We start from the raw sequence: 27,274 nt of genomic DNA on the forward strand, positions 1-27,274 counted from the left end.
AATGTATTATTTTGATAACATTCATGTAACATCCAACATAATGAAACAAGAGAATGACGAGTGGTGGCAATAATAAATGTAACTATATACTTTTTAATTTGAATTAATTTTTATAAATATACTATATACTTTTTAATTTTTTTTATTATTTATTTGTTATAATAATTATTATTATTTTAATTTAAAACATAATATATAAAATTAATATTAATTTGAATTAATTTTTATAAATATAACTATATACTTTTTAATTTTTTTTATTATTTATTTGTTATAATAATTATTATTATTTTAATTTAAAACATAATATATAAAATTAATATTAATTTGAATTAATTTTTATAAATATAACTATATACTTTTTAATTTTTTTTATTATTTATTTGTTATAATAATTATTATTTTAATTTAAAACATAATATATAAAGTTAATTGATTATATAAAATTTGCTTTTTGCATTAATAGAAATATTAGTATTGATAGTCAAACACTTTCTGTGTGAATTTATTGGTATCACATGTAGTGTCTGGATCATTGGACCCTCATGTTTGGTAGAGTGACAAGAACAGTGAATGGGCATAGACGAGAGCACCTTCCAGGAACCTTACTTCATTGATAAAGTAAAGTGTGTATATATCAGCCTAGGATACTCTGCTCTATTTAACACACTAAATCGAACATCGTAGTTGAGCATCCTTAGTTGTAGTTTGGTTTCTTTAACATGGGAAAACATGGTGAGAAAGAAGAGTGTTCTCGCTACGATGTGTTCATTAGTTTTAGAGGAGAAGATATTAGGAACAACTTTCTACGGCAGCTCCGTGAAGGGTTGGGTAGGAGGGGAATACTCAGTTTCCATGATGACAGGGATATGAGGATAGGGACAGGTCTTTCACTGGCTCTGCTTGAGGCCATTGAAGAATCTAATGTTTTCATAGTTGTGTTTTCTGAGAACTATGCATCTTCCACATGGTGTCTCGATGAACTTGTTAAGATTATGCAACGCACCCACATGAACAGTAAGCAAATTTTTTTTCTTCCAGTGTTCTACCATGTAGATCCCTCAGATATACAGAAAATCAGAAATAGTTTTGGAAAACACATGATGGCACACGAAGAAGAGTTTGGAGAAGAGTTGCAGAAAGTGCAGGCTTGGAGGTCTGCTTTGTCTGAAGCAGCTAACTTGCCAGGGATGCATATTACCACCACCACCAGGTATGTACAAAAACAATTCCTTTCATCATGTAATTACTATAATAAATACAAATTAAACTAATATTAAAAGTATATTACATTTATTCCATCACTAAATTAAAATGCATTGGTCCCATATACATAAATTAAAATAAGTTTAATTATATCTTAAAACTTTTATAATCTTGTGAACTTTTAATTGAATGTTAATAAATATTTATGGTCGATTATGTATTTAATAAATTTATATTTTTAATTGAGTTTATGTTGTTAAATTTTATATTAACGAAATGATACGGTAGTTACGGTTAATGTTATTATTTTACTGTATTATTTTACTATTTTAAAATTTATTTATAATTTTATATTTTTTTATTTTATAATTTTATAGTATTATAATTTTATAATATTATATTTTATAATTTTATAATTTAATGTTTTTATAATTTTATAACTCTATTATTTTATAATTTTATAGTTTTATATAATTTTATAATTTTATACTTTTATATTTTTATGATTTTATAATTTTATATTATTTTTAATTTTATTACGTTATTATTTTATAATTTTATATTTTTATAATTATATAATTTATTAAGAACTTAGTTAAAAGTTTTTAAACTTATCATAGATTTCAAACATAATTAAGCTTTAAAACTTATTTTATTCAATTAATATTAAAGTAAATAAATTTAAATAACCATGTATTAGTATCAATTTGAGTAACAATAAATAACTTTAATTGAAAGTTAATGATAAATTGATATTGACTTCGACAACAATATTTCTAGAGTTAACCTAATTAGGTTGATTTTTAAGTATTATCATCCACTTTTGTTGATGATAAATGTTTATTTGTAAATTTAAAATGAATAGAAAGTCAAATAGAAATTTGTTAACAATCGTACTTGTTAAATAAAATTTTAATTAATAATTTATCTAATAAAATAAAACATATTTATTTTTTTTTATGAATTTTCATTCTTAAAATCTTGATGGTTGATTTTAAGCCATTTATATTAAATTATTTTTTACTTTAACATATGCAAAAATACTAACGTCATGTTAGATATAATTATAGTTATTATATTTTGTTGAAACTTTTGTTGACCACTCTTGGAACTCCTATTTTAGAAAAAAAAAAACTCATGAGCCCCTATTTTGGTCCGTCTGAAGTTTAAAAATTATTTAAAAAATTAATTATTACATATCTTTAAATGACCATAACTTTTGTTTCGGTTGATAAATTTGACATTATCATATTTCGATTTAGGATTAGAAAAAAAAATTCAAGCCCAAGGTAGCTTAAGCAGTTAGATGTTCCTTCTAAATTTTTAAAAAAAGGTCATTTTCTATTTTTCGTCAATTTATTTTATTTTTCAAACTTTACAAAAATATTTCATATATTTAGACTTTAAATTTTAATCTAAACTTTTTGTGTGGGCTTCTCAGGGTGTTTTTTGGTGCTTTGAACAAATTTTTACATCATTTGGAGTTCTTTTGAATATACTTTCACTTTTACTATAAGTTTGGATTAATACGATATATAACAACAAACAAGTTCAACAATGTCAACAATATCAATAATACCAACAAGTTCAATCAATTTATAGTCCATAAAAAACAAAAACGAAATTAACCTTCTTAAAGGTGGGTTCGTTGTCGGGATAAAGTGTTGTCATTAGTGAAGGAGAAAGGAGAACATGCCTATACTCCAAAGAGAGTACTTGTGTACAAAACTAATTGGTCAAAACGAAAAAAAAATCATACCTAAAGTAGTTAATCAACGTGCATTTGTGTAAAATGAATTAAATATTACATATGTTGATTGTTGAAAACTTCGTCCGAGATAGGTTTGAGAATAAAAGAAGGTTTCACACAAATATAAAGTGAATAAATTTTCACTCTTCCGTTCAAATTTTTAATGAATTCACTAACATATAACGCATGAAAAGTGATATTCTGACGTTTTATACATCTTTCACATATGAAACTAAGGCATTGGACATCATATGTGGATATATTTTCACTTTCGCGTCAAACATTTTCATGAAATTTATTCAATATAACGTTGGAAATTAAGAATTTCGACGTCTAATAAGCATTTGGCGTCGAAAAAGTATACATCTTGATATCTAAATTGAACATCTATTTACGAAAATATCACTGATATTTTTTAACTTTGTCTTTTTTTTCTAATTTTGACATTAAACTACATGAGACGTTGAAGTTTTATTTTACACTGATATATGTAATTAATGCTTATATTCAAACTTTACTATCATCTCATCTATAACATTAATAGCATGTCATTCACCTATAATAGCATGTCATTCACATATAAGAGCACGTTATACGACTCTACTTTTATTGGAAATAAAAAATTGCAATATGTGAGGAAATTTAAATGTTAAAAGTATTTATTCCTCCCTTAATTTTATTTTTCTCATGCACCAAAATAAAGAAAAGTAATATTTCTGTGTTTTATTAAAAAATTATAGTCAAGTAGGAATTAAGTAATTTGAGTGTGTTTTACTAAGCAAATGTTATACTCAAGTTCAACACATATGTGGGAATTTACTTCTCACAAAAACAAGAATGACTCGGTGTGATTTATGGATATTAATATTATTTTTATCAGGTGCACTCTTTTTTATATATTATGCTACATCCTAATTATAATAACGCATATAAAATGTTAAATGGCTGACTATGAATTTAAATTTTAGATTCTTTTGGTGTGTAAATGCTAGTCATGAGATTTATGAACATTTTCGAGAAATTAATTTAAAGATTAAAAAATTATTAAACAAATCCAATGTGAAAAAAAAAAACCATTTTTTTGCTTGAATTTGATATTATATTTAGATACTTCTCTTTATTATAAATTATCGATTTTTTAATTTTCTAACTTTTTTCATCTCTAGTAAATTTTGTGTATTCATAATGTAATAATTACTTTTTGTTGTGATACTGATTAGTTAATGCTTATTTTTATATAGTACAATAATCACAATGCTTGTAATTTGGTATAATAACAAAAAAGAAATCCAGATATAAAACAAACAATTAATACATTTTACTCATGTAGGTCTGAAAAGGATTATATTGAAGAAATTGTTGGGAAGATCCAAAGGAATCTAGGTCGTAAACCTTTACATACTGGGCAGAACCCTCTTGGACTTGAGCCCCACATAGAAAAGGTTATGTCACTTTTGGACATTGATGACAACACTGTAAAAATGTTGAGCATATGTGGACTTGGTGGAATTGGAAAAACGGAACTTGCCAAAGCTTTGTATAACAAAATTGTGCGACACTTTGATGCTGCAAGTTTTCTTGCCGGTGTTAGAGAAAAATCAAACACAATCAATGGCATGGAAGATCTACAGAAGACACTTCTGTCTGAGATGTTTGAGGAGTCGGAAACTAAGTTGGGAAGTACCAATAAAGGAATTTATGAAATAAAACGAAAGCTTGGCCGAAAGAAAGTTCTTTTGGTTCTTGACGACGTTGATGATAAAGAAAAGTTAGAAAAGTTGGCAGGAGGGTGTGATTGGTTTGGTCCAGGTAGTAGGATCATTATAACGACAAGGGAAAGAGATCTCCTAATTGCTGGAAATGTTTATGAAATGAAGGAACTTGATGAACAACATTCTTTGGAGCTCTTTTGTTGGAATGCCTTCGGACAAGATTGTCCTAAAACTGGTTTTGAAGATGTGTCTATGCGTGCTGTAAATTACGCTAAAGGTCTTCCACTGGCTTTAAAAGTGCTAGGCTCTGATTTAGCTACTCTTCATGGAGGAAGTTTAGATGCTTGGGAAGATGCATTGGAAGAATATAAGAAGACTCCAAATAAAAAGATTCAAGATAATGTGCTTCAAGTATGCTACGATAGATTGGATGATGATGCCAAACAAGTTTTCTTGGACATAGCTTGCTTCTTTAAAGGGGAGAAAGTGGAATACGTGAACAAAATACATGAGGAATTTTATTCAGAATCCAAAATGAAAGAACTTGTTAATAAATCTCTCATAACTATCGAGAATGGCTGCCTCAAGATGCATGATCTAATACAAGATATGGGTAGACAGATTGTTAGGCAGGAAGCACCAAATCCTGGAGAACGTAGCAGAATATGGGATTATGAAGATGTTCTTCAAATACTAACGGAAGATTCGGTAATCATCTACTTTTTTACTCTGTTTTTTATTTTTACATTATAGTATTTTATATTAATGATAATATGCAATTGATGTTTGTTCTTTGTACTTGTGTTAAAGGGAAGTGATAAGATTCAAGGGATTGTGCTTGATCCTCCTCAGCAAGAAAAGGTAAAATGGAGTGGTACTGAGTTTGAGAAAATGAAATGGCTCAGAATTCTCATTGTTCGAAACACATCCTTTTCATCTGAACCTGAACATTTACCAAATCATTTAAGACTGCTTGATTGGGACGACTATCCTTCAAAGTCTTTCCCACCAAAATTTCATCCAAAGAAAATCGTTGTCTTCAATTTGCCTAGAAGTTGTCTAACATTCCAAGAGCCATTCAAGGTACAATTCTATATATACCATATTTTCTTATTTTTTACGTTTGAATTTTTCATTCACATTAATAAGTTAATAACTGAACATTCTGCAAATGATCGTTTTGAATGACTTTTTGTATTTGGCAGAAATTTCCGTGCTTGACTAACATGGACTTTTCATATAACCAATGCATCACTGAAATACCTGATGTGTCCGAACTACAGAATCTAAGAGAACTGAGAATTAATCAATGTAAGAACCTAATTGCAATCCATGAATCGGTTGGATTTCTGACAAGACTTGCTCGTTTAAGTGTTTCGGAATGCACAAAGCTTCAAAATGTCATGTCCAGAATGTTTCTACCATCTCTAGAAGTCTTTGACCTCAATTTATGTGAAAGCCTTGGTCATTTCCCAGAGATAATGCAAGAAATGACCAAGTCACTGAAGATTAAAATGAAAAATACGGGTATTCAAGAGCTTCCAGAATCGATCAGTAATCTTACTGGGCTTGTTTCTATAGAAATATCCAGTAATAAGGAACTTAAGTATTTACCAAGGAGCGTATTCATGTTGCCAAACTTAGAAGAATTGATTGTTTCAGAGAACAATTTTGTATCTATCCCTTCGTGCATCAAGCAATGTGGTGACTGGACAAGTCTCGATTTGAATGGAAGCAAGAAGCTTAAAAAAATTTCTGAACCCACTAGCTTGAGAATTCTTGATGTTCATCATTGTTTAGACCTTGAAGAAATTTCAGAGTTGCCGTCTGCTGTTCAGAAAGTAGATGCAAGATTTTGTTTCAAGTTAACAAAAGAGACATCAGACATGCTATGGTGTCAGGTATCATACTTATTTTAAATCTTGTTCATTTATTTTAGAAAAAAAAAACTTACGCATTTTAAAATAATATTATTATTATTTTTTCATACTTTTTTACTTCGGTTTTACAGTATCCATTTTTAAATATTTACTAATATTTTTATTTTTTAACCTTTGAAAAAGAGATCTATTTGTCTAAATTTTTATACGCAAAATGCAACTTATATATTGTAAAATACAAGTTGCATGGTTTTTAATCGTAAAATATTTGTTTAGAATGGTTTAAAATTACAAATATTAAAGACGAACTTTATATATACTTAGATATATATTTATTAAACCTTGTCCTCTCTTACAACTTCCAGCGTCTTTGATATGCATGTAACATTAGATTTTTCTTAGAATAACTGACATTTAAACTACTTTTAGTGATTGTGATGTAAATGCATATAGAAGAGACAATTGAAACTGTTACAATGATATGACAGGTGAAGAAAGGGGTAGGAGGAATAGAAATGGTGATGCCATTTTTAACTGAGATTCCAGAATGGTTTAACTTTGTGGGGGTGGGAAGGATTCCTCGTTTCTGGGTTCGTGGCAAGTTCCCTAAGATTGTTGTAGCGATGATCTTCCACTTCCAAAATGAGAGTCAAAGGGACAGATACGATGGTCGTGGCCTTGTTGATCTGCGTTTACTAATCAACGGGCGATATGCTCCTCGAAAAGGGTATCGAAACTTTAGAATTGAGGCAGAGCACATCTTGTTGTGTGATGTAGGAATTTTGTGCAGCGAGAAGGAGTGGGTTGGCAATGCAGTTATGGAGCATGAGTGGAATCTGGTGCAGGTTTCGTATGATGCGACGTCGTCGTTGATGATAAGTGGTTGGGGAGCGTTTGTGTTTGAAGAAGGAACGAATATGGAAGATCTCCTGTTCGCCAGTCCCAATAACTTGATTGTGAACGGAGATTCAACCTCTGTCCATAAGGGAAGTTTGGAGGACGACGAAAACTACGTTGCTCTTCCGGAAGGAATAGCACCTGAATTCTTGTTTGAAGGAATAAAGGATGGAATTGTTGAGGCATGGAATAAGTTTCCTTCTATGGATGTTGCTGAAATCTCTGTGGCTGCCTTGAAGAAGAATGGTAGGATTGAATGGACAGTTGAAGGGATGGAGGATATAATACCCTCGGCTGAAAATAGGACGTACATGACTGGAGTTTACGGTGTACTCTTGGAAGCAAAACTCAGATTTCCTGATTTGGACGTTGGGGCAGCCCTAACTACTGTGGCAAATAGGAAAGGGATTAAAGGAACTTTTAAATCACCCTCACAACAAAATCTGAGGATTCCACGATTGGATTGGAGTACAGTGACACTTCCTCCCTCTCACGACCCTCTGATGCAAATATTCATGATGATGATGAAGCAGCAAAGTCCTTCGGAATCTGAGGTCAAAACTAAAACCTTCTGGGAGTTGAAGAAGAGCCACCAAATTCTCCGCAACAGATTATCACATATAACTGCTCCCCAGAACTCAGGCAGCTCTTCGAAAAATCAATATGACGAACTGATTCAGAAATTCAACAGGCAATATGATGCGTTTGTTGGGAAGAGACTAGGCAACCTTTATCGTGTGGCAAAGTATAGGGATAGTGTTGTTTTGAAAGAAAGAGCTGAAGCATTAGAGAGGCTATTCAATACTATGGTATGGCACAAAAAATCAGAGGAGTTTGGAGATGTAATGACTGCGATGTTCTTGAATGGACTCAGGGATGGAATCCTTGAAGCACGGGCCATCTTACTTGCTCTCCGTACGGACACACAAACTCATGAACGTGTCACCGATGAGGCTCCTAACAGTGAAAACATTGCCTAGCATATTTGTTTGAGATTTGTAGCAGGTGTAAAATGATGTCTCTTAAATTGTACTCTATGTGTGTCATCTATTTTTCGGAAGTGTTGTTTCTTTCTGGTAAGGATGTTCTGTGTCATCGTAGACAGTATTGTTTTCTATGGTAAACAAATCAATATTGGTAAAAATAAGAAAGGCAAGATCTAGCTTGCATTTTACTCCATTTTTATTAGGTAAGTTATCAGAGAAATAGTTACGGCAAGCACGTGATGACAAATGATCTTACGCTTTGGTAAAGACTCCTGGAGTCCAGCTTTGTTTGGAGTCAATAACTTCCCAGGTCTATGAAGTCAGGTACCAACCAAACAATGTCTTTCCCTTGTTTCTGTTTAATGTGTTTTTACGTTGAATTATCAGCATATTTTACAAATTTACACAGAAAGATATAAATGAGTTTTTTCATAAATTAAAATTAGTTTATGTATAAATTAATAACTTTTCAAAATTTTGTATTTTAACCTGGGTACAACTTCTTTTAAAAAAATAATTAACTTTTTTTTTTATTATTAAAATCTTATACACAGGATTTTAACGTTATTTATTATATGCATTTAATATTTCTAAATACAAATTACTTAATGATTCTTAAATTAGTGTCATCATATATAGAAGGAAAATATTTTATTTTACTTTTTTTATAGGCTTCTAATAAACTAACTTTTTATATATAATTAACGACAACTATTGCTCGTTAAGATTTAATTTCACTTTTTATTTATTAAAATATCACAATTATGAGAATTTGATCTTTATAGAGGTTCTTTAGCTATCACAATGGCCATATTTGTTCTTATTTATCTATGAAGTATCATCTTATATGTTATCACAGGCCAATAAATGTGCTTACGTGACTTAATTATAGGTATCGCTAGATAAGAATATTATTTTATAAATATTATAACGTGACACTTAATTATAGGTATTACAATAGGTAAACGACAAAAATACTACAATCACATTAACACGTATTATGTGTTAAGCATACTTAACTTTGAAACTCCTTTTTGTAATTGATAATAATGTGCCTTTGGATAATATTTTTATATAATATCTTATCTAATAATATATATGCCAAAGGACGAGGAATTAAGTTCTTTTAGTTCTTGATACTTAAATTAGAAAAATTGTAAAGAGTCTCTTACTAATAAAAATATTTTATGACTTAAATTAGAAAAATTGTAAAGAGTCTCTTACTAATAAAAATATTTTATGTGTATATAAATTCATGTTCATCTCTTAATTTTATTATATTTCTAATCTATGAATACATTATTATTGAACATCTCTTCCTCTTCACCTCCCATGACTCATCTGGCTATCTACCACCGGCCACCTACCAAGGTTTCACCTTATCATGAAAGGGTTTACTCACCAGACCTGAACCATTGGCTATAATACCAATTTTAGGGAGGGACAATACACATAGATCTCCGAATTTGCTTTTGTTATCACTTCAAAAGGCCACTGGTCATCTGTCAAGACTTCACCTTACTATGGAAGGACTCCAAAAGGCTTAGGATCTCAAACAAAGAATTATGATTTTCCATCTTTCCTAATCCATGAGTACACCATGGTCTACAGACCCATGGTGGCACCATTGAGCATCTTTTGCTCTCAAAACGCATATAGGTTTCTACAATGGTAAGATATAATCCACTTTGGACGAAATCCTTACAGATTTGTTTTCGATATCACTTCAAAAGGTCTTTTACTGTATCTTATGTATATATAAACACATATTCATTTCTTGTTTTTATCTTATGTGAAACTTTGTTTGTATTTTATCATAATCTATAAGAAAATAACATCACTTGATAATAGATTTATTAACTTTTTTACTTTTATTTGATGTAAGATTTACACTCACACTTAAATTTTAAATAATCTCTACTTTAGGAGGAAGTGTCTTCCATATTAATACATTTCTCTTCTAGTAGAAATATCTTAAAGTAATTCAATATAATGACATTATTAAGATAATAAATTTATAGGTTTTCTATCTTATAAGATGTTTAACTTATTCATTTACACTAATACTTGAATTTTTTTTTACATAATAAATCTTTTTATAAGTTTTGCGTACTTGAATGTCCATATCCTAATAAAGAATATGGGTAGAGTGTTAGAGAAGAAACACCAAATTCTAGAAAACATAATAGACTGTAGGAATATAATATTTCCGTCGCTATAATAGAAACAAATTTTAATTTAATGAAATGGTTTTTAATCATTAATTTGATCGCAAATAAATACAGTTTTTAATTTAATTAAAATAGTTAGCAATAGCTAATCAGTTATTAAATTAGTAGCTAGGTGACTAAATCAACTTGATTATATTCAATTTTGTAACTTATTTATAAATATTGTATATTTAATTATATTAAATAACAATAAATTTTGATATATAATGTAATAAAAAAAATAGTATAATACATAATCCAACAATAAAACTAAAATAGAATTAGTTTTAAATATATAAGTAAGTTTTAATGTCATCATACAATTAAACATAATAATAATAATAATAATAATAATAATAATAATAATAATAATAATAATAATAATAATAATAATAATGTGAGCTACCATAATGTGTTAGAAAAATTCTACAACTCTATTCTTTTTTTTTTTCATTCAATTATTTTTTTTTATATTGCTTGACAATATAAAGTTGGTAAATTTTTATCCTTTCCTTAACCAGTATAGTATGTTCACCGATAGATGAAGACGAAAAATACATTTACACCTTTTTCTAAAATAATAATCACTTAACAATTATGTTTATTATTAATAAATAAATAATAATGTTTATATTTTTTAATATTCATTGTTATTATATTATCTTAATAAAGAGAATTGTTTGGTGTTCAAATATTTTATGGGAAGGTGTTCAAATATTTTGAAAATCATGTATACATATTTTTGTTAAATCAATCATCTTTTAATTATTTAGTGGTATTAGATTAGTACTTTTCCTATTCTTTATTATTTCCTTAATGAGTATGGTACTGATCAATTGGAGAAGAAGAAAGGAAAAATATATCTATTTTGTAAATCTTGTAGAATATAAGTTTCTGAAAGTAAAATTTTGAAAAGTTACTTAATATATTGTTTACGACTTACTAGAACAAACCAATTGCACATTGTTTGAAGAAGAGACGTTTTTCTTATATTCGTAGTTGAGTAAATCGATTTAATGTATTTTATAACCATTTTTAGATAAAACTATTTTATTTACATTTGGTAAAATATTTTTTAATAGCTATTAGTTTATTTTAACTTTACTCATTTGAAACTTTTTTACCGTCTTTTTATTTTAAATAATAATGGAAAATCTTAATGTTTAAACAATATTTGTGATTATGACTTTTTATTATTATTTTATCGCTACACTCTTTTTAATTATTGCTCTAATGTTAAAAAAATATCATTTTATTTTTATTTTAATAGAAATATTTGTGTTTATTGGTAAATGATGTAAAAAAACTGGATTGTAAAAAAAATTAAAGAAAATTAAATTTATAAACTTATAGTTTAAAAAAGAATCTATAACTATCTGATATTAAGATTTGATTCAATAGTAATTATGTTTTTATTTATTATTTTACAAGTTTTAGCTAATTAATACAAATTATTGTCAAACACGTGTTGAACTCAAATATGAACGAATCCCAAACTCTCCTTTTTGCGTGGAAACCATATGAACACGAAAGGTGGCTGCGCGGCAATAATTACGACGAGGTGCAGGCTTACTCAGTTTTCTAATTTTGAAAAATTATAATTTTAAATCTTTTTATCGAATAAACACTCACTAACAGAATCATTTTAATAATATTATAACACATTATAATTTGATTTAAAAATAAAAAATAAAAAATTAATTGTTAAAGGATTATTATCTTCTTAATGTGTTTGAACGGTTTTCCAAACAAGAGAAAAATATGTGAAGAAAATGGGCTTAACTTGCACAATCTAAATCAACGGAGACTGTATTAAAATATTTTGGTTTCACACAGTGACTCTTACATGTAAACTTTAATTAAAATTCAAAATATAGAAAATATTATCTAAAAAAATAGGTAAAATATGAGTATTATTTCATTGAGCATAAATATATATTAAAAGTATTCCTTAGATATTCACGGTGAATTTTCACAACTTTTTTCATCCTTGATACTTCTGGAGCTTGATAGAAGATTCTCAAGTCAGAATATGTTGAAAGTTTAAAACTTTTTTCAGTGAGAGATTATATAAATGAATATAAATTTTATTTTATAGAATTAAGTTAGGTTTAAAATTTATTTTTTTAATAAATGTCATTCTTTTTCTCCAATTTAATGTGTTTTTCTTTGATTATTTGTAAGAGATTTATATATTACAATTAAGTATAAGATTAAAAATGGGATTTGAAGTGAAATTTTACTAAACCATGAGAGTGCTTGTATAATCTCGTGAAAAAAGTCGCATGGGTAGGCAAGTACGCATGATATTTATATAAATTACCAAATTTAGCACTGAATTAGGAGAAAAAAAGTTGAATATTTGCAGTAATTTTCACAGTTATTATAGCAAAAACTATTATTCCTAAGACCAGAAAGTATTTCAAAATTTTGGTCCATTAAGGTAAGGATCAACTATAACTTCCAACTTCACACAATATGGTTTCGTACTTAATTACCTAATTAAAAAAAATTACGTAATTTGAGTTTTCAATTCATTATTTGAATTTCCTTATCGATTAATAAACAAATAAGGAAAGAAAGAAATAGAAGGAATGATAATTTGAATTTTCAATTCATTATTTAAAAGTTTCCTTTTTTAAAAAAGTTTACAATATAAACTATTGACGTGGTCACGTGATAGATACTATTACAAAGTTAAGAAGTTTCTTTGAAGAATTGACCACGAGTCAGTCTCGTGCATTATATATAATCAAATAATGAAATTAATTCATAATTTAAAAATTAAAAAATTTTAAAATATGATAAAATCCTCCTTGGGACGCAAGTAAGCTTCACTCTTGTCATAAGCGCGTGAAAGTAATATTATTAACCCATCATTCTACTTTTGCCTACTAAAATTTGGGCTTTAAGTGGGCCGGTGGCCTATGCCCAGTAGTCTTTTATTTAGATTAGTCTAAAAATTGAATTCTTTTATTTTATTTTGATATGAAAATTGTGTTGTACTTTTCTTTAGTCTTTTCTATTTTCATGCGTCAAATTCCCTGTTTTATCATCTTTAGTACTACACTATATGATTAACTGAATTGAACTTCGGCAAAATTGTTAAAATATTTTTTGAAAAAACTAGACTAAAATGTTTTTAAATATGGTGTTTGAAAATTGATTTATGTTTTAAAATATAGAATTTAATCTTATACAATGGTATAAATCTTATAAAAGACTTAGCTGAATTGTTGATTATATAATTAAAAAAGAAAAGAAACCTCATTCGTAAATTTTCATATATACAAGTTTGATTTTTTGGTAACCACTTGAATAGATTTGGAGGAGAGTGATTGAGTGGATTTGAAGATAAATTTTGTTGTTGTTTATTTGAGAAGTTTGAAGGTAAGTGAAAATGAATTTGGAAGCAACATTTTGATGTGACAGATTAAAAAAATTTACTTCCAAATCAATTCTCACCTACCTCCAAATCTACTCAAATAAACAACAACAAAAATTATTTTCAAATTCATTCAATCAGTCTCTCTCAAATCCAAGTGAACAAAGAATTACTTAATGTTAATCTTCTTAGCTTTCATCATCTAACGTCATTTCAATATTAATTATGTTTTTTTGTCTTTTTACAGTGGGATATAAATGTTTAACAATACGAAGGCAATAAAGTGTATATCAAGAAAATCCATTAAAATTAAACCACTTGTTTTATTTTAAACTTGTCACTAATTCATTATTTATTATCATATATAAGCTTTTTATTACTGATAAATAAAAATCACATAAACAAACATGTTAATATTATATTTTTATAAAAAAATAGAAATTATTAATACGTGGATTCGACCAACATTACTTAAACTACAGGCTTAAAAGAAAATAATAAAAAAATAACAATAGTCTTTGATTCTTTGGAAACAGATAAAAGTTTGGAGTGACGTCATGTATTGTCACGAATGAATTATTAATAATAAAAAAATTGTGTTAGAAAGAAAGTAGTAACATTTTAGAAGATATTTAGAAATGAGAAATAGACATTGATGTTGGAAGAAGCGCCAATAATCTAATTGTTAAAGTTAGCTTTCGAAAATTCTCTACAGACAAATAATGACTTTGAAATCTCCTTTGACCTTTTCCCTTCTTTAATTGCAATCCATATATCTATATCATAGTCAAACTTGTGCCCACTCTCGTAGACTTTATCTCTTGTTGCCTGTAAGCTAACATTCATTGACCTTCTGCCCACCATTAACTTAATCATATCAAAATTATTATTATATCATTCTTAATTCAAAACTTTAAGATAAAAAAAATTCTTTAAGAACCTGATTTTTCAAATTTTTAAACAAATTGATTAACCATAATTCTATTTAAAATGTTTTTTTCACAGAGAGAATAATGCAGTAGGCATGTAAGATATGCTATTTACGATTATAGGGAATGAACTCTAATAATTTTTTAAAGAGATTTAGATATTATAACTATCTATAGTTTGAAAATATTATTTTAATTCCAAAATCAGCTTATGTGATTTGTTAAAAAAACCTGTACTTGAATTTAATTTTGATGACAGCCACACACTGTTTAATGGAAATGTTTGACTTGACTGCGGCAGCTAATATTCAATTTACACACTGCGGCGACAGAAATTAATATAAGTAGATGAAAAGGAGGAACATAGCCCACAGGTTAGAAGAAGGTTCTCAAGTTTTACAGAGATTAACAATGGATGTGTCCAAGTTACATAACTCTGATGAAGAAGACAAGAAAGAAGACGAAGTTGTGCTTCCCGGCTTCAGATTCCATCCAACAGACGAAGAGCTTGTGGGCTTTTATCTCAGGCGAAAGGTGGAGAAGAAGCCTCTCAGAATTGAACTCATCAAACAGATTGACATCTACAAATATGATCCATGGGATCTTCCAAGTAAGATCACCTTCCTCTTCGTTAATATTTTTTGTATCTGATGCAGCAAATGAATTTCATCGGTTTGGTTACAGTTCTTCTGCATAATTCAAATTAAGGACTGGAGTGTACGTTAGGTGTTTGATTTTATGATTTCATGATTTGATATGTGATTGAAGTTACACACTAAAAACAATGTTAATTTATGATAAAAATGGAGGCAAACTTTAGCTTACAATTTTTATGAAGTTTAGCTAGACTTAAAGTCTACTTGTTACCAATACGATTAGATATGATTATTGTCTGATTTGTGTTTTTGTGTGGTGGTGACTGGTGTATGAAGAGGCAAGTTCTGTGGGGGAGAAGGAGTGGTATTTCTTCTGCATAAGAGGGAGAAAGTACAGAAACAGCATAAGGCCTAACAGAGTGACAGGGTCTGGGTTTTGGAAAGCCACCGGGATTGATAAACCGATATACTGTGTTAAAGAACCCCATGAATGCATTGGGTTGAAGAAATCATTGGTTTATTACCGTGGAAGTGCTGGAAAAGGCACCAAAACTGATTGGATGATGCATGAGTTTCGTCTTCCACCCAATGGAAAATCCACCACTAACCCACAACCTAATGACATTCAAGAAGCTGTAAGTCAATTATGCTATGTCACTCTTATGAATATTTTACTTTCTTCATCACAACAATAATTACAATTCTTCTTGCTTTTAGAACATTCAATTGTCACTTTTTTTTTTACATTGCATATACTTAGATAAGGGATCCTTGTAACAGTGAAAAAAAAGGACCGAGTTTAATTATTGTAGTTTATTTTAATTATATTTATAATTTTACACAAATTAAAAAAATAGGAAAATATACTGTTTTAGGAATATTAGTTTTATAAAATTAGTCTGATACTTTCCATAAATGCATTATTTTGACTATGACAGATAGAATAGTACTAATATGATAACAAATTAAAAGGAAAATATATAATATTTTATTGAAATGTGAGCATATATTAGTCAAACTAAAAAAATTTTGGATAGGAAAAGGTAAAATAATTATTATAAAAAACAATATTTTTATGATTTATACTTGAGGAATATTCCATTTTACACTAGGTTTACATAATATATTAACATTGTTTATCTTTAATTATTCACTCGTGTATTTCTAACACATGAAGATAGTTCAAAAAAATTACTTAATAAACCTAGAATCAATTCGAAATAAAGTGGAATAAAAGTCAATATACCTATCTTCTCTGATCTTAGAAAAACTGCGTCTCATGTTTCTTGTTTATGTAGTAATGAAAAGAAGTTTAAGAAAATGTTAAATTAATAAACCCATCTAGAACCGTGGGAAAAAGACAATTGTGAGATAACATAGTCAAACCACCACAAGTTTCTGAGATTCGGATTGGAAGCATGTTCATATTCAAGAAGACCAGAAACAAACAATTGTATCTCTATACTTTTCTAAAGTCTGAAGCACATTTGTTGGACCCAAAAAGGAGAATTAATTAGTCACAGATTAAGACATTATGAATTTTAATATTTGCATGGTATTGAGGAATTTAATGTGTGGTTGTGTTTGGGTTTTTTGTGTGTTTGGCAGGAAGTGTGGACGCTGTGTCGAATATTCAAACGAGTCCCATCTTACAAGAGGTACACACCAAATTTGAAAGACTCAAACACAGCACCAATCACGAAGCCAAACCCCACAAACTCTTCAAGTTCCAAAACATGCAGTTTAGAATCTGACACCGCCAAGCCATGCTTGACTTTCACAAACTCACCATCATCACTGCTCCTTCCCCAAAACCAAATGATCAAACCAGTTTTTGGACATGTTGACCAACAGCCTCCCACATCCTTTTCCTACTCGAGTTTTTGGAACCATCAGAATCTGGAATTGGCTCATGAGAATTGGGATGATCTCACTTCTGTCGTTCAGTTTGCTGTTGATCCATCCAGGCTTTCTGATCACTGTAAAGAGTTTAATAGATTTTGATACCATTTTACATGCTTAAACTACATTATAACATAGTAACATACATATTTCTTATATATACCTCTCTCACTCTATTCTTTTCTTTGGTGAGAACTTAGTTTGACACTATATGTTAACTTTTTCTTTGGTTATATATATTGCTACCTTTATTCTTTTTTTTCTTATATCAATAATATCTTTATTTAGTTTTTATTTGTTATTTTTCCTGTTATCTTTTAAATATTCCACCCGAAAAAGAAATTAGGAGTTTCATTCAATTGTTTATTGATAGAATGGAATTAATAGATATATTTTACTCTTTCAGAATTTAAAAAATTATTTATCTCGAATTAATTGAAAGGAAGAGTTTAATTTTAATTTTTTAAATTTGAAACATATTCAATTTTTAATTAAAAAAAATCATTTTGACATCTCAAATTTAAAAAAAAAAAAATAGATACGGTTTTTACTTTTCAAAGATAATTTTGAAACACCATGTTTTCTTCAAAATTGTTTTAGTGCATAATATATAAAGACTTACTTAATCATTAATTTTAAATTTGGTTAAAATAATTTAAATTGATTTTCACTTATATTTTTTTTAATTGAGTTTTAATTTTTTAAAAATTAACTCAATTAAATTATTTTCATTAATACATTATAAGTGACACACGTAGTTAACTTTTCATGTGTCACACGTGTCACACTATTATACCAATCCGACACGTGAAAAATAAAAAATTACATAAATAAATAAAAATTAACACATACCATGTATTTAACATCATTTATAAAATGCTAGAAAATGACATAATTAATTCAATTTAAAAAAAAAAACTCAATTAAAACAAAAATTTAAGTGAAAATTAATTTAAAATTTTCTAATCAAACAAGTAATTAAGTGAACCATAAACTTATTGAATCATAAAACTTTGATTTTCCAAATTTAAAAACTATAATAATTTTCAAATTTTTTGAGGGATTAAAACTGAGTTATCCTAAATTTTAAAGATTAAGAACATAGATCACTCTAGAAATAAAAATGAAGAAAAAAATATTGAAACGGAGTAGATAAGTTTTACTAATTTCCATCTTTAAAAATGTGAAACAAAAATAAATAAAATATCTAAGTTTGATTGAAATGTGTACTGTTCCATCATGATGTACATCCAAAACTCAACTTCCCAACCTTTAACAAGGCTCGGACATATTCGGATTGGAAATGGAAAGTCATGTGATGTTGTGAACAGTTAGCAGTCCCATCAATTCGGGTCAATACTTCCTTAACACAAATAAAACAAAAGGAAAGTTTTTTCTTACAAAATTTATCAATAAAAATGTTATTTAATATGAATTTTATGAATATGACTTCAAATTTAAGACTTGTTTTTATGAGACATTAAACTTATAAGTGTGAGAAATAATATCGGATTCATATTTTTATTAATAAAAACTTTGGTAAGAAACTTTTTCATTCAGAATATTTATCTTAAAATATTATGCTAAAAGAAAGCGTATAAGGACTTGTTTGACGGGCAGAAAAGAAGAGAGTAAATTATTTGCTGATTTGATTGAAATAGAAGAACAGGCTAATTGAGTTGTGTCCTAGCACAAGCAAAATGTAATATTTGAAGGATGATCGAAGTGGAAGAGTAATTTATAGTGCAGTATAGGTGGGGGAAAATATTTCACTAGATGTCTATATATTGAATTGACTGTTTTTCTTGTATTTAATTTCCAAGTAACTGCTTCAACATGACTTCTGTGTATACCTCACGTCCTCTACTATTTCAGAGGTTGCTAGGCCCTACTAAGGTCAATTCAAAGGGGCTATAGACTACCTCTGCGTGCACTTTTGGGTCATTCACTGTGTATGAAAAATTGTCATAGGTGAATTCGCGGTTAAAATTATAATAATTTTGAAGCATACGGAGATGAGAACACTGAAAATCTTATATCGACTAGAAATAATGTCAAATTATAATATATAAATAAGATGTAAATCTCATCTTATAAGTTGATTTGTGGAGTTAAATTAAATTTAAAAACTCACTTTCTAATATAGTTGAAACCTATCTAGCTATATTTCTTATTTCTTATTTTTTGAACATTTTCAGACCATCCGATTTCTATTATCACTCAGCCAAATTAAAAACCCACTAGAGAGAAGAAAGCGAGAATTTAGGGGATTCAGTCTTTTCGAATCTTGCCTGAATTGTTTGTAATCTGAGGGCATTTTGTGTGACAAATGGAATAAATTTCAGCAAAACTCATTGTGTTGGCTCTTTGATTTTAGTTCCTTTGATTTAATTTATAAACAAGACAACATTAATTGTGTTGGCTCTGATATTCCTTTGCATGAAGTTGTTCTTTCAATTAATGGAGCAGTAATTTCATAACAGTGCATCATCGCATATTTGACAGTGAGTCTGTGTTTTCTAGTTCTTTCGAAGCCCAGGTTTAATAAAAGCATAAAGTTTGCTTCTGTTTAACATGAGTAGAATGAATGTTTTAATCAATCGTAAACACCACTTACCTAAATGTGAAACAAAAACACGCTAAGGCTCCATCAGATATCAAGGGTATACTGGGCATTGCCTGGGGAGAGGAAATGATGAAGGAACAGGTGGGAATGATTTCTGCAGAAAGTCACGCTCTCAAATCCTACTTCAAATTATTCTTAAATCCTACAACAATTAAGCCAATTTTTCAATGGACGAGAATGTTCAATTGAGTTTAATTGTTTGTTTAAGGTGTTATAATTGTGGATGAAAAAAGGGCTCTATTCGTTGATCAAATGTTTACACATCACGGAAGAGTTACCGGTCAGCTCGTGTTGTATTACATTACATTTACATCAGAAAAAAGGTATTCACTTTCCGGGCAGGTCACATGTCACAGCTTGATTAGGCAATGATAAAATGAAAACAATAAGGTTTACATGCTCATCCAACAAAATGGTATAATTACATTGCCTAAATTGATATTTTCTCTATGTTGTATACCTGTGAATAACACATCAGGGCTGATGGAAAGAGTTAGCTCCTTGTTCATGGTGATGATTGGTACCTGGCTGGCTAACCACAGGAATATCCAAGCTGCTTCCATCAGTTTCGGGTGCTACTTCCCTTACGTCAGCTATCCTTGCCTCCGTTGCTTGAATATCACTCCATTCATTGTCTCCAACCGGCTGAATGTTCACCTGATCTGTTGCCATGTGAACGACATTCTCTGCAGGGGCGGGTATAGCTCTAGAAACACTCAGGCACGCTTTATCCACATTCTCTTCTGTGGGGTCAACATGCTTTGTATCTGAGCATGACTCCGTCTTCTCAAAAACTTGAGTTGTATCAATGTGTTGCCTGTTGAAAAGAAAACTATCTGTTAAGCCAACATTGGTTTTATGATGCGCCACCTTTCATAACTGATACACATATTCAACCTCATAAAAATACAAATAAATCATCAAATGTTTCCTTCTCTTTCCCAGTTTCGCAAGGTAAAGAAAAACTAACATATGCCACCTTGGCTATGTGAAGATACGGAGGAGGGTCAAACAGACCGTTTTTTTTATTCAAACCCATCAACCAGTCACCAAGGCAAAATACTTTCCGTTTGTCAGTAGTCAACAGATCTAATTTAACAAAATGGAATTTAAGGGCAAAAGCAAATAACATTACCTTTGAAGTTGGGCTTTTAGTACATTCACATATGCTAGAAGCTCTTCCTTTTCTTTTGTTGCTGCAGATTCTCTCTGAAAAGCCTCCCTTATCCTAGCTTCAGCATTTGCTTCTGCAACCCTAACTTTTTCTTCTGCTCTTACTACAGCTGCTTCCAAGATAACATCATGTTCTCTAGCTTTTGCCAACTCGGTGCGCCACATATTTGCTTCCTGAATAGCAGCATCTCTCTGCCTGATTAATTGTTCTTTTTCTTTGCTTAGGCTCGCAACCTTTTCTTCAGACTCTTTTAGCTGCAAAAAATAATAATAATAAGATGAAACGAACATTCAAGACAACTCCATTGCAAGTAATACACATAGCATTAGGCAAGGGTTAATTGTCCAAGGCAGTTTACCGAGAATCATCCCTAAAGTAGCAAATTGACATACCTTCTGCGTAAACAACTCTTGCTGCTTCTCAGAATCTTTATTCAAACGCTCAATTTCTGCACAAGCAATTCTCCGATGCTCATCCATAGTATAGGCAGCAGATGCTGCAGCCTCAGCAGCTTCAGCAGTCTCGGATAGTTTATCTGCTATATCTTTAATAGTTGAATCACGTGCCCGAAGGTCTCTGGACAAATTCTGTAGCTCCTCATCCTTTACTCTTAGTGTTTCCTGTAGAGTGGAGTAGCACCTTCAGAGCCAAAAGTCCAAAACAACAAACAACCATATAGGTGCAAGAGACATCAAATACCCACATACAAACAGTCCTTGTCTAATTAAAAAAAAAATCCTTTCTCTATTTATATCCACAGTCCTCACATTAATTTTAAGCTTTGCACCGGGTTTAGATACCAATCAGAGGTATAGTGGAGATAAGGGTTGTATCTCCACTATACTTGAATGATAAGGGTTGTAAAAGGAAAAGGTATAGTGGAAAATCATATACACCCTTTAACAACGGTGAAGGGGCTGCTAGGCTGTGGGTTGAACTGAAAATGCACTTTACTTTGAAAAGTATGTATGGCTTCTGTAAAAATTTTGCACGTTATAAAGGGGACAGAAGTAGCTCAACAATCGGGAGACGGAAAAAGTAAAGCAGTTATGGTAAGAGAAAGGAACTCCAACAACATAGTAAAAGATGTGAGGGGCACAATAAAGAGCAAGATCACAACAGTACCTCCAGCTAGACAACAACCTTCATCAGGACAGTGTAGTCATAGTGACTAAGGTTGGGGACTACTGAAGGGATTAGAGTAAGTGTATTTATGTATGCCTTATTAAATATGTTTTCCCTTGCAAGTGCATATCAATATCTGGTTGTTTGAATTTTGAGTTAAGACCAAATTGAATGTTTCGATGTTAGGGTTTTTTTTTTAAATCAAATATACAGGTCTTAACCACGACATAGGTGGATCTTTTTGGCAGGGAACATGTGCAACTATTTTCTTTTTCTTTTTATTTTTGTATACGGGTAAGAGTATCCCAAGTATTCCATTATATTTATAAATACTTATACTTTGCTAATCAAAAATATAATATCCACCGTCCTCGTTTCTTATCCTTTCATTCTTTTTACCTCTTTTTGCCAAGCAAGTGAACAAAAATCATGAGTTTGCAAATGTGAGTTAGCCAAGTAAACCGTAATAAAAAAAAAAGGGGATACCTCCCCCAACTCCAAAATTAAAGAAGGAATTTAACCATCTTAAAACAATATTGCAACAAAAGAAAGACATGTTACTACTGTTTCTTGTACAACCATTGTTGAATGCATTATAACAGAAGAATGACAAATAATTGAAATCATAAAACAATCATAATTCATAAATTTTCTTTATAAAATGTTATGTCCAGAAACCATCTAGTTTCGGCTGCATTTGGGTAAGGTTTGGTAAGGTTTGGTAAAAAGGTACATTTTTATATTACTTCTTTTCACCTTCCAAGAGTTGTACTAAAAAACTTTTTCCCAGAGTTTTAGCTACTTTATGAAGGTTTAATTAACTTTTTATCATTGTACATGACACTCCTTTCCAAAAAACAGAAGTTTCCAGAAAAAAAATCATTTAATCTGTTGCTGTCACAGTGGGTGTGTTAGGAACCATGAATGAGCGAGCCAATGGATACTTGGATAGAAGGATGAAGGAAAGAATTGAACAGACTAGTTATTGATAAGGAAAATGACACTTGAACAACCATTTTTGACAACATTTAGACACGCGCACACGTGTCAAAATCTGAGTGGTCCATTTTCATTTAATTTTTCCAACTGGACCACTCAGATTTTGACACGTGTGCGCGTGTCTAAATGTTGTCAAAAATGGTTGTTCAAGTATCATTTTCCTATTGATAAAGGAAGAAATTCTCCTACCAAGGGTTTCAGTTTCACCTATTTACAGAAAACCCAATGTCTTGTTCACAAATGCTAACAACTCAGAATGATCCCTCTACCCTTGCATTCCCCTATTATTTATATAACCAATCCCCTTTCCCTAAATAACTAGTCTAATTGGCAATACTAATTTTTGTGGTCTTCTCCTTATTTTTCCAAGCAAATATATTTCTAACCTAACAGACTGAAATTTTATTCCTGTACATTCACAATTCTGGTCCCCGTACATCGCAGAAGGGATTGAATCAGGAACAGTTTCACATTGGGAGCAGGTTGAGAACACTTTTCATTCAGGACTATACCAAAATTGAGAGTCACCTCAATAGAGAAAAAGTTCAATTTTAGGACTTTAATTTCCATAATAGTAATATTATACTTTTAAGGAATTCAATTTTCATAATAGCAATGACATTACGTGTGAGACCCTAGCTGCTATCATGTAGAATGAGATTCCATCCGCTCGCTTTTTTCATTAAAGTTTTTTGTTATTAATTATCCTGCATCATTCCTCTCTTAAATCCCCAACAAGTAACGAAGCTTAGAGGTGATTTCAAGAAGCCAGGAGCAATTTGGGCAATTAAAATAGACTTTTTTTATCGAACAAAATCACGGGAAGAAATATGAAACTACTAAGATGTCACATCTGGAATTAATTGCAATGACCAAAAAAAAAATAGGAAATAGCAAAGAGGGAGAACGTGCAACTGGAGCCAGGTTTTCAGAAGAAATTACACAATAGTGGATGAGGCACAATAGTGGATGAGATTGAAATCAAGGTATATAAAGAGTACAACTCTGCTGCATCATCATGAATGCTGAACTATAAATTTGAACAAAGAAATACAGAATAAACCAGAACGAGATTATACCTTCATGATTGTTAAATCATCCATAGGACCATCAGTGGTCCTATTATTCATCATTCCCAGAGCATTTCGCAATGAAATCTGCATTGCTGCTTCTATTTCTTTTGAGCATTCCAAGGCTGTTGAATTGGCTGCAGCAACAACCGTTGCTACAGTTCCTAACTTTGTAGAACCATTCCCGCTTAAGGAATTCACAGCTTCTTTATGGGCTTTTAAAACCAACTGAGTTGCACTAACGTCAGACGAGGAAACAGTTAAAACTAAGAACTATAATTATAATGAATAATAATAAGGGGAACATAGATATAAAAGCTGAACTATGACGTGGCAATAGTATTCAGTAGGTCTCCCTTTCGAAGCAAATGTATATTTCCACGAACATAAAAATACACTGTTCAAAAGATTTAGAAAGTCGTGAAGGACTGCATTATTACATGAATTTTAAAAATGACAGAAGTAAACAAAGTTTTGCAAGAAAGTAACAAATTAATGGTAAATTTCTATACAGTTGTATTAGTACATTTAGGTTCAAGCGTGCAGTAATTTGTTTGCAAGCTACACACCTCTTATAAGTTATACATCTTACAATCTGATGCTTTGAAATACAAAAATAAAAATAACACACATACGAAATACATTCAACAATTAAAATAACATAAAAAAAGGTTAAGATTATATTCCATTGATTATAAGCAAAGGTAGAAAAAAGGGTTGGATTGCAAAACTTACTGTAAAGTTGACACCCATGCTCTAGCTGCACCAGGAGTCTCCGCACAGAGGAAGTAATCTTTTTTCTGTGGCGTCCCAATATCTAAAGAGAATTAAGGTACCAAGTAGAGTGATTTTCATTAATCTGTTAGCAGCTAACAAATTCGCTGAAAGCACTAAAAGTTATACAAATGACAAAAAGGATACAAAAGCAGCAACCGTCATACTTTGGAAGCCCCCTGTAACAAGCAGAAGTAAATAAACAACATATCACGTATAAAAATCCAAATCCATCCAACAAAACTCGCATGGTATCTCAAAACTATACTAAAAAAATGCTTATTTTACACAGTTCTTACTGGAAATTCACAGGAGATACTGTGATCGTGCTATTGGCATCAAATAGAATTGTTCCTTTCACAGAAGGTTCATTTCTTCTTATCCTAAAAGAGGGGAACAACCAAAAAATACAGAACTTCAGTAATCAAAGTGATTTCCATTTCTTCACACAAAGAGAAATCAGTTTGCATAGACATACTTGTATTCCATCTTCCCAGTCGTCGGGTCCAAGATCACCCATCTCTCGTTCCATTTTCTCAGCTGTGAACACAAAGGCAGATTTTACATTTAGCTAGCTTTTTTTTTTCATTTCTAAAAGAGACAATTAAGCCTACAAAGATGGTCACAAAAAGAAGATCGGTTATCCAAAGGATTACAAAGCAAATAAGAGAACAGAACACATTGGAATTGCAAGATGATCAGAACATCGCGCTATAAAGAAATAACAATTAGAATCAGGAAAAGAGATGAGTAGAGACGAAAATAAAGTGAAATTAAAGCTAGAAATGAGAAATAGGTATTGATATAAAGGAAGTGCGTGAATTACGGTTTCGGATCTCTTGAGAAGTGGTCCCTGTAACAAGTTTCTACCGGAAGCAGATGCGAGTTGACGCTTGATCTTCTCCAAGCTATTCTCTGTGGTTTCTGCAGCTCGCTGTGCCATTGCAATTCAACTCAGACTTATTAAAAGCAACAGAAAAATATGAACAAACTGAGAAATAGAGAAGATGGCTATTGATGAGTTACCGGAGAAGCCATGAGCGTAGATCAAGAGTTGCAAGAAGCTCAAACGCAAGGGTTTTGGGTGATGTTCCCCAGATTTGCGTTTTAAGTGTTTTTAGAATATCGAAAGAGATTTTAATTTTTGAAAATTAAACTATTTATTAATGGAAAAGACCGGTAGGTTATTAGCCACACTGACTTACAGTTGTGCACTTTCTTGACATTTTTTGTACTAATTAATTTTGGAAAAAAAAATTATTAATTTGATTTTATGACAATAATTATCAATAAACTATGTACATAATTTTTTACTAATGAAATAGTTAACCCAAAATAACTTTTTCATTTTGTAAATGTTTTTTGTTTTTCATTTTTTTTCTCTGCTTTTTGTTTAGTGTTTTTCTAGTCAATTGTAATAAAAATATTTTATAAAAAATGAAAAAACTAAAGTAATTATAGTGACTAAAACAAAGAGGGCCAAAACTGAAGAAAAAAATATTACTAAAACTAAGCAACTACTTCATCCAAATTTACAAAAATTAAACATAAATGCACTGAAGGAACAAGAAATAAAACATATGATAAAATGCACAGATAAAAAAAATGTGAGATTGAAACATTCAACTTTGAAGAAATTCTGAAATTAAAATTTAAGGTTTGCAACAAGAATTAGTATATTCTTTACGGAATTTTTTACTGTAAAAATTCTGAAATTAAAATTTAACGTTTACAACAAGAATTAGTATATTCCTTATAGAATCTTTTTTCTTATTGCAGTGCTTGAGAGTTTAATATTAATTTATCTATTAAAAATCTTTTTTTCTTTTCAATATAAAACAATATATCTTTCATAGACTACACTAAACATTTAAAAAAAATTAAGAAAGTATCATAAGTTCTTGCATTAAAAAAATATTGATTCAACTTTTGCAGTTTGTTTATAATATTTTAAATTTTATTATTACTATTAATTACAAAATTGTCAGAATTTTCCTCTCCTCTCTTCTATTAGGGTTACCTAAGTTTTCTCAAATTTAGTAATAAATCATAC

General features: G+C 30.0%; 3 protein-coding genes across 3 annotated transcripts; 2 read left to right on the top strand and 1 right to left on the bottom strand.

Moving 5' to 3' along the window:
- The first annotated feature begins 624 nt into the window (after positions 1–624).
- On the top strand, positions 625–8,624 carry LOC148204658 (TMV resistance protein N-like). Its single transcript, XM_088095308.1, has 5 exons — positions 625–1,213; positions 4,287–5,376; positions 5,479–5,751; positions 5,874–6,569; positions 7,037–8,624. Exons 1-5 carry the CDS (start codon positions 723–725, stop codon positions 8,423–8,425), a joined length of 3,939 nt encoding a protein of 1,312 aa, XP_087951434.1. The 5' UTR covers positions 625–722; the 3' UTR covers positions 8,426–8,624.
- Positions 8,625–15,278: 6,654 nt separating this feature from the next.
- Positions 15,279–17,719, top strand: LOC124820945 (transcription factor JUNGBRUNNEN 1-like). The gene is made up of 3 exons (XM_047292742.2): positions 15,279–15,565; positions 15,888–16,186; positions 17,160–17,719. Exons 1-3 carry the CDS (start codon positions 15,304–15,306, stop codon positions 17,553–17,555), a joined length of 957 nt encoding a protein of 318 aa, XP_047148698.1. The 5' UTR covers positions 15,279–15,303; the 3' UTR covers positions 17,556–17,719.
- Positions 17,720–20,296: 2,577 nt separating this feature from the next.
- SWAP70 (Pleckstrin homology (PH) domain-containing protein) lies at positions 20,297–26,368 on the bottom strand. Its single transcript, XM_047292740.2, has 10 exons — positions 26,248–26,368; positions 26,048–26,155; positions 25,700–25,761; positions 25,521–25,604; positions 25,369–25,400; positions 25,183–25,264; positions 24,457–24,685; positions 21,646–21,873; positions 21,215–21,507; positions 20,297–20,896 (listed from the first exon to the last, which is right to left on the bottom strand). The coding sequence occupies exons 1-10, from the start codon at positions 26,257–26,259 to the stop codon at positions 20,554–20,556; spliced, it is 1,473 nt and encodes a 490-aa protein (XP_047148696.1). The 5' UTR covers positions 26,260–26,368; the 3' UTR covers positions 20,297–20,553.
- Positions 26,369–27,274: the final 906 nt, after the last annotated feature.

Source organism: Vigna umbellata, chromosome 1, assembly GCF_029865625.1.
Source record: "Vigna umbellata cultivar VRB3 chromosome 1, Vumbellata_1.0, whole genome shotgun sequence".
Classification (NCBI taxonomy): domain Eukaryota; kingdom Viridiplantae; phylum Streptophyta; class Magnoliopsida; order Fabales; family Fabaceae; genus Vigna; species Vigna umbellata.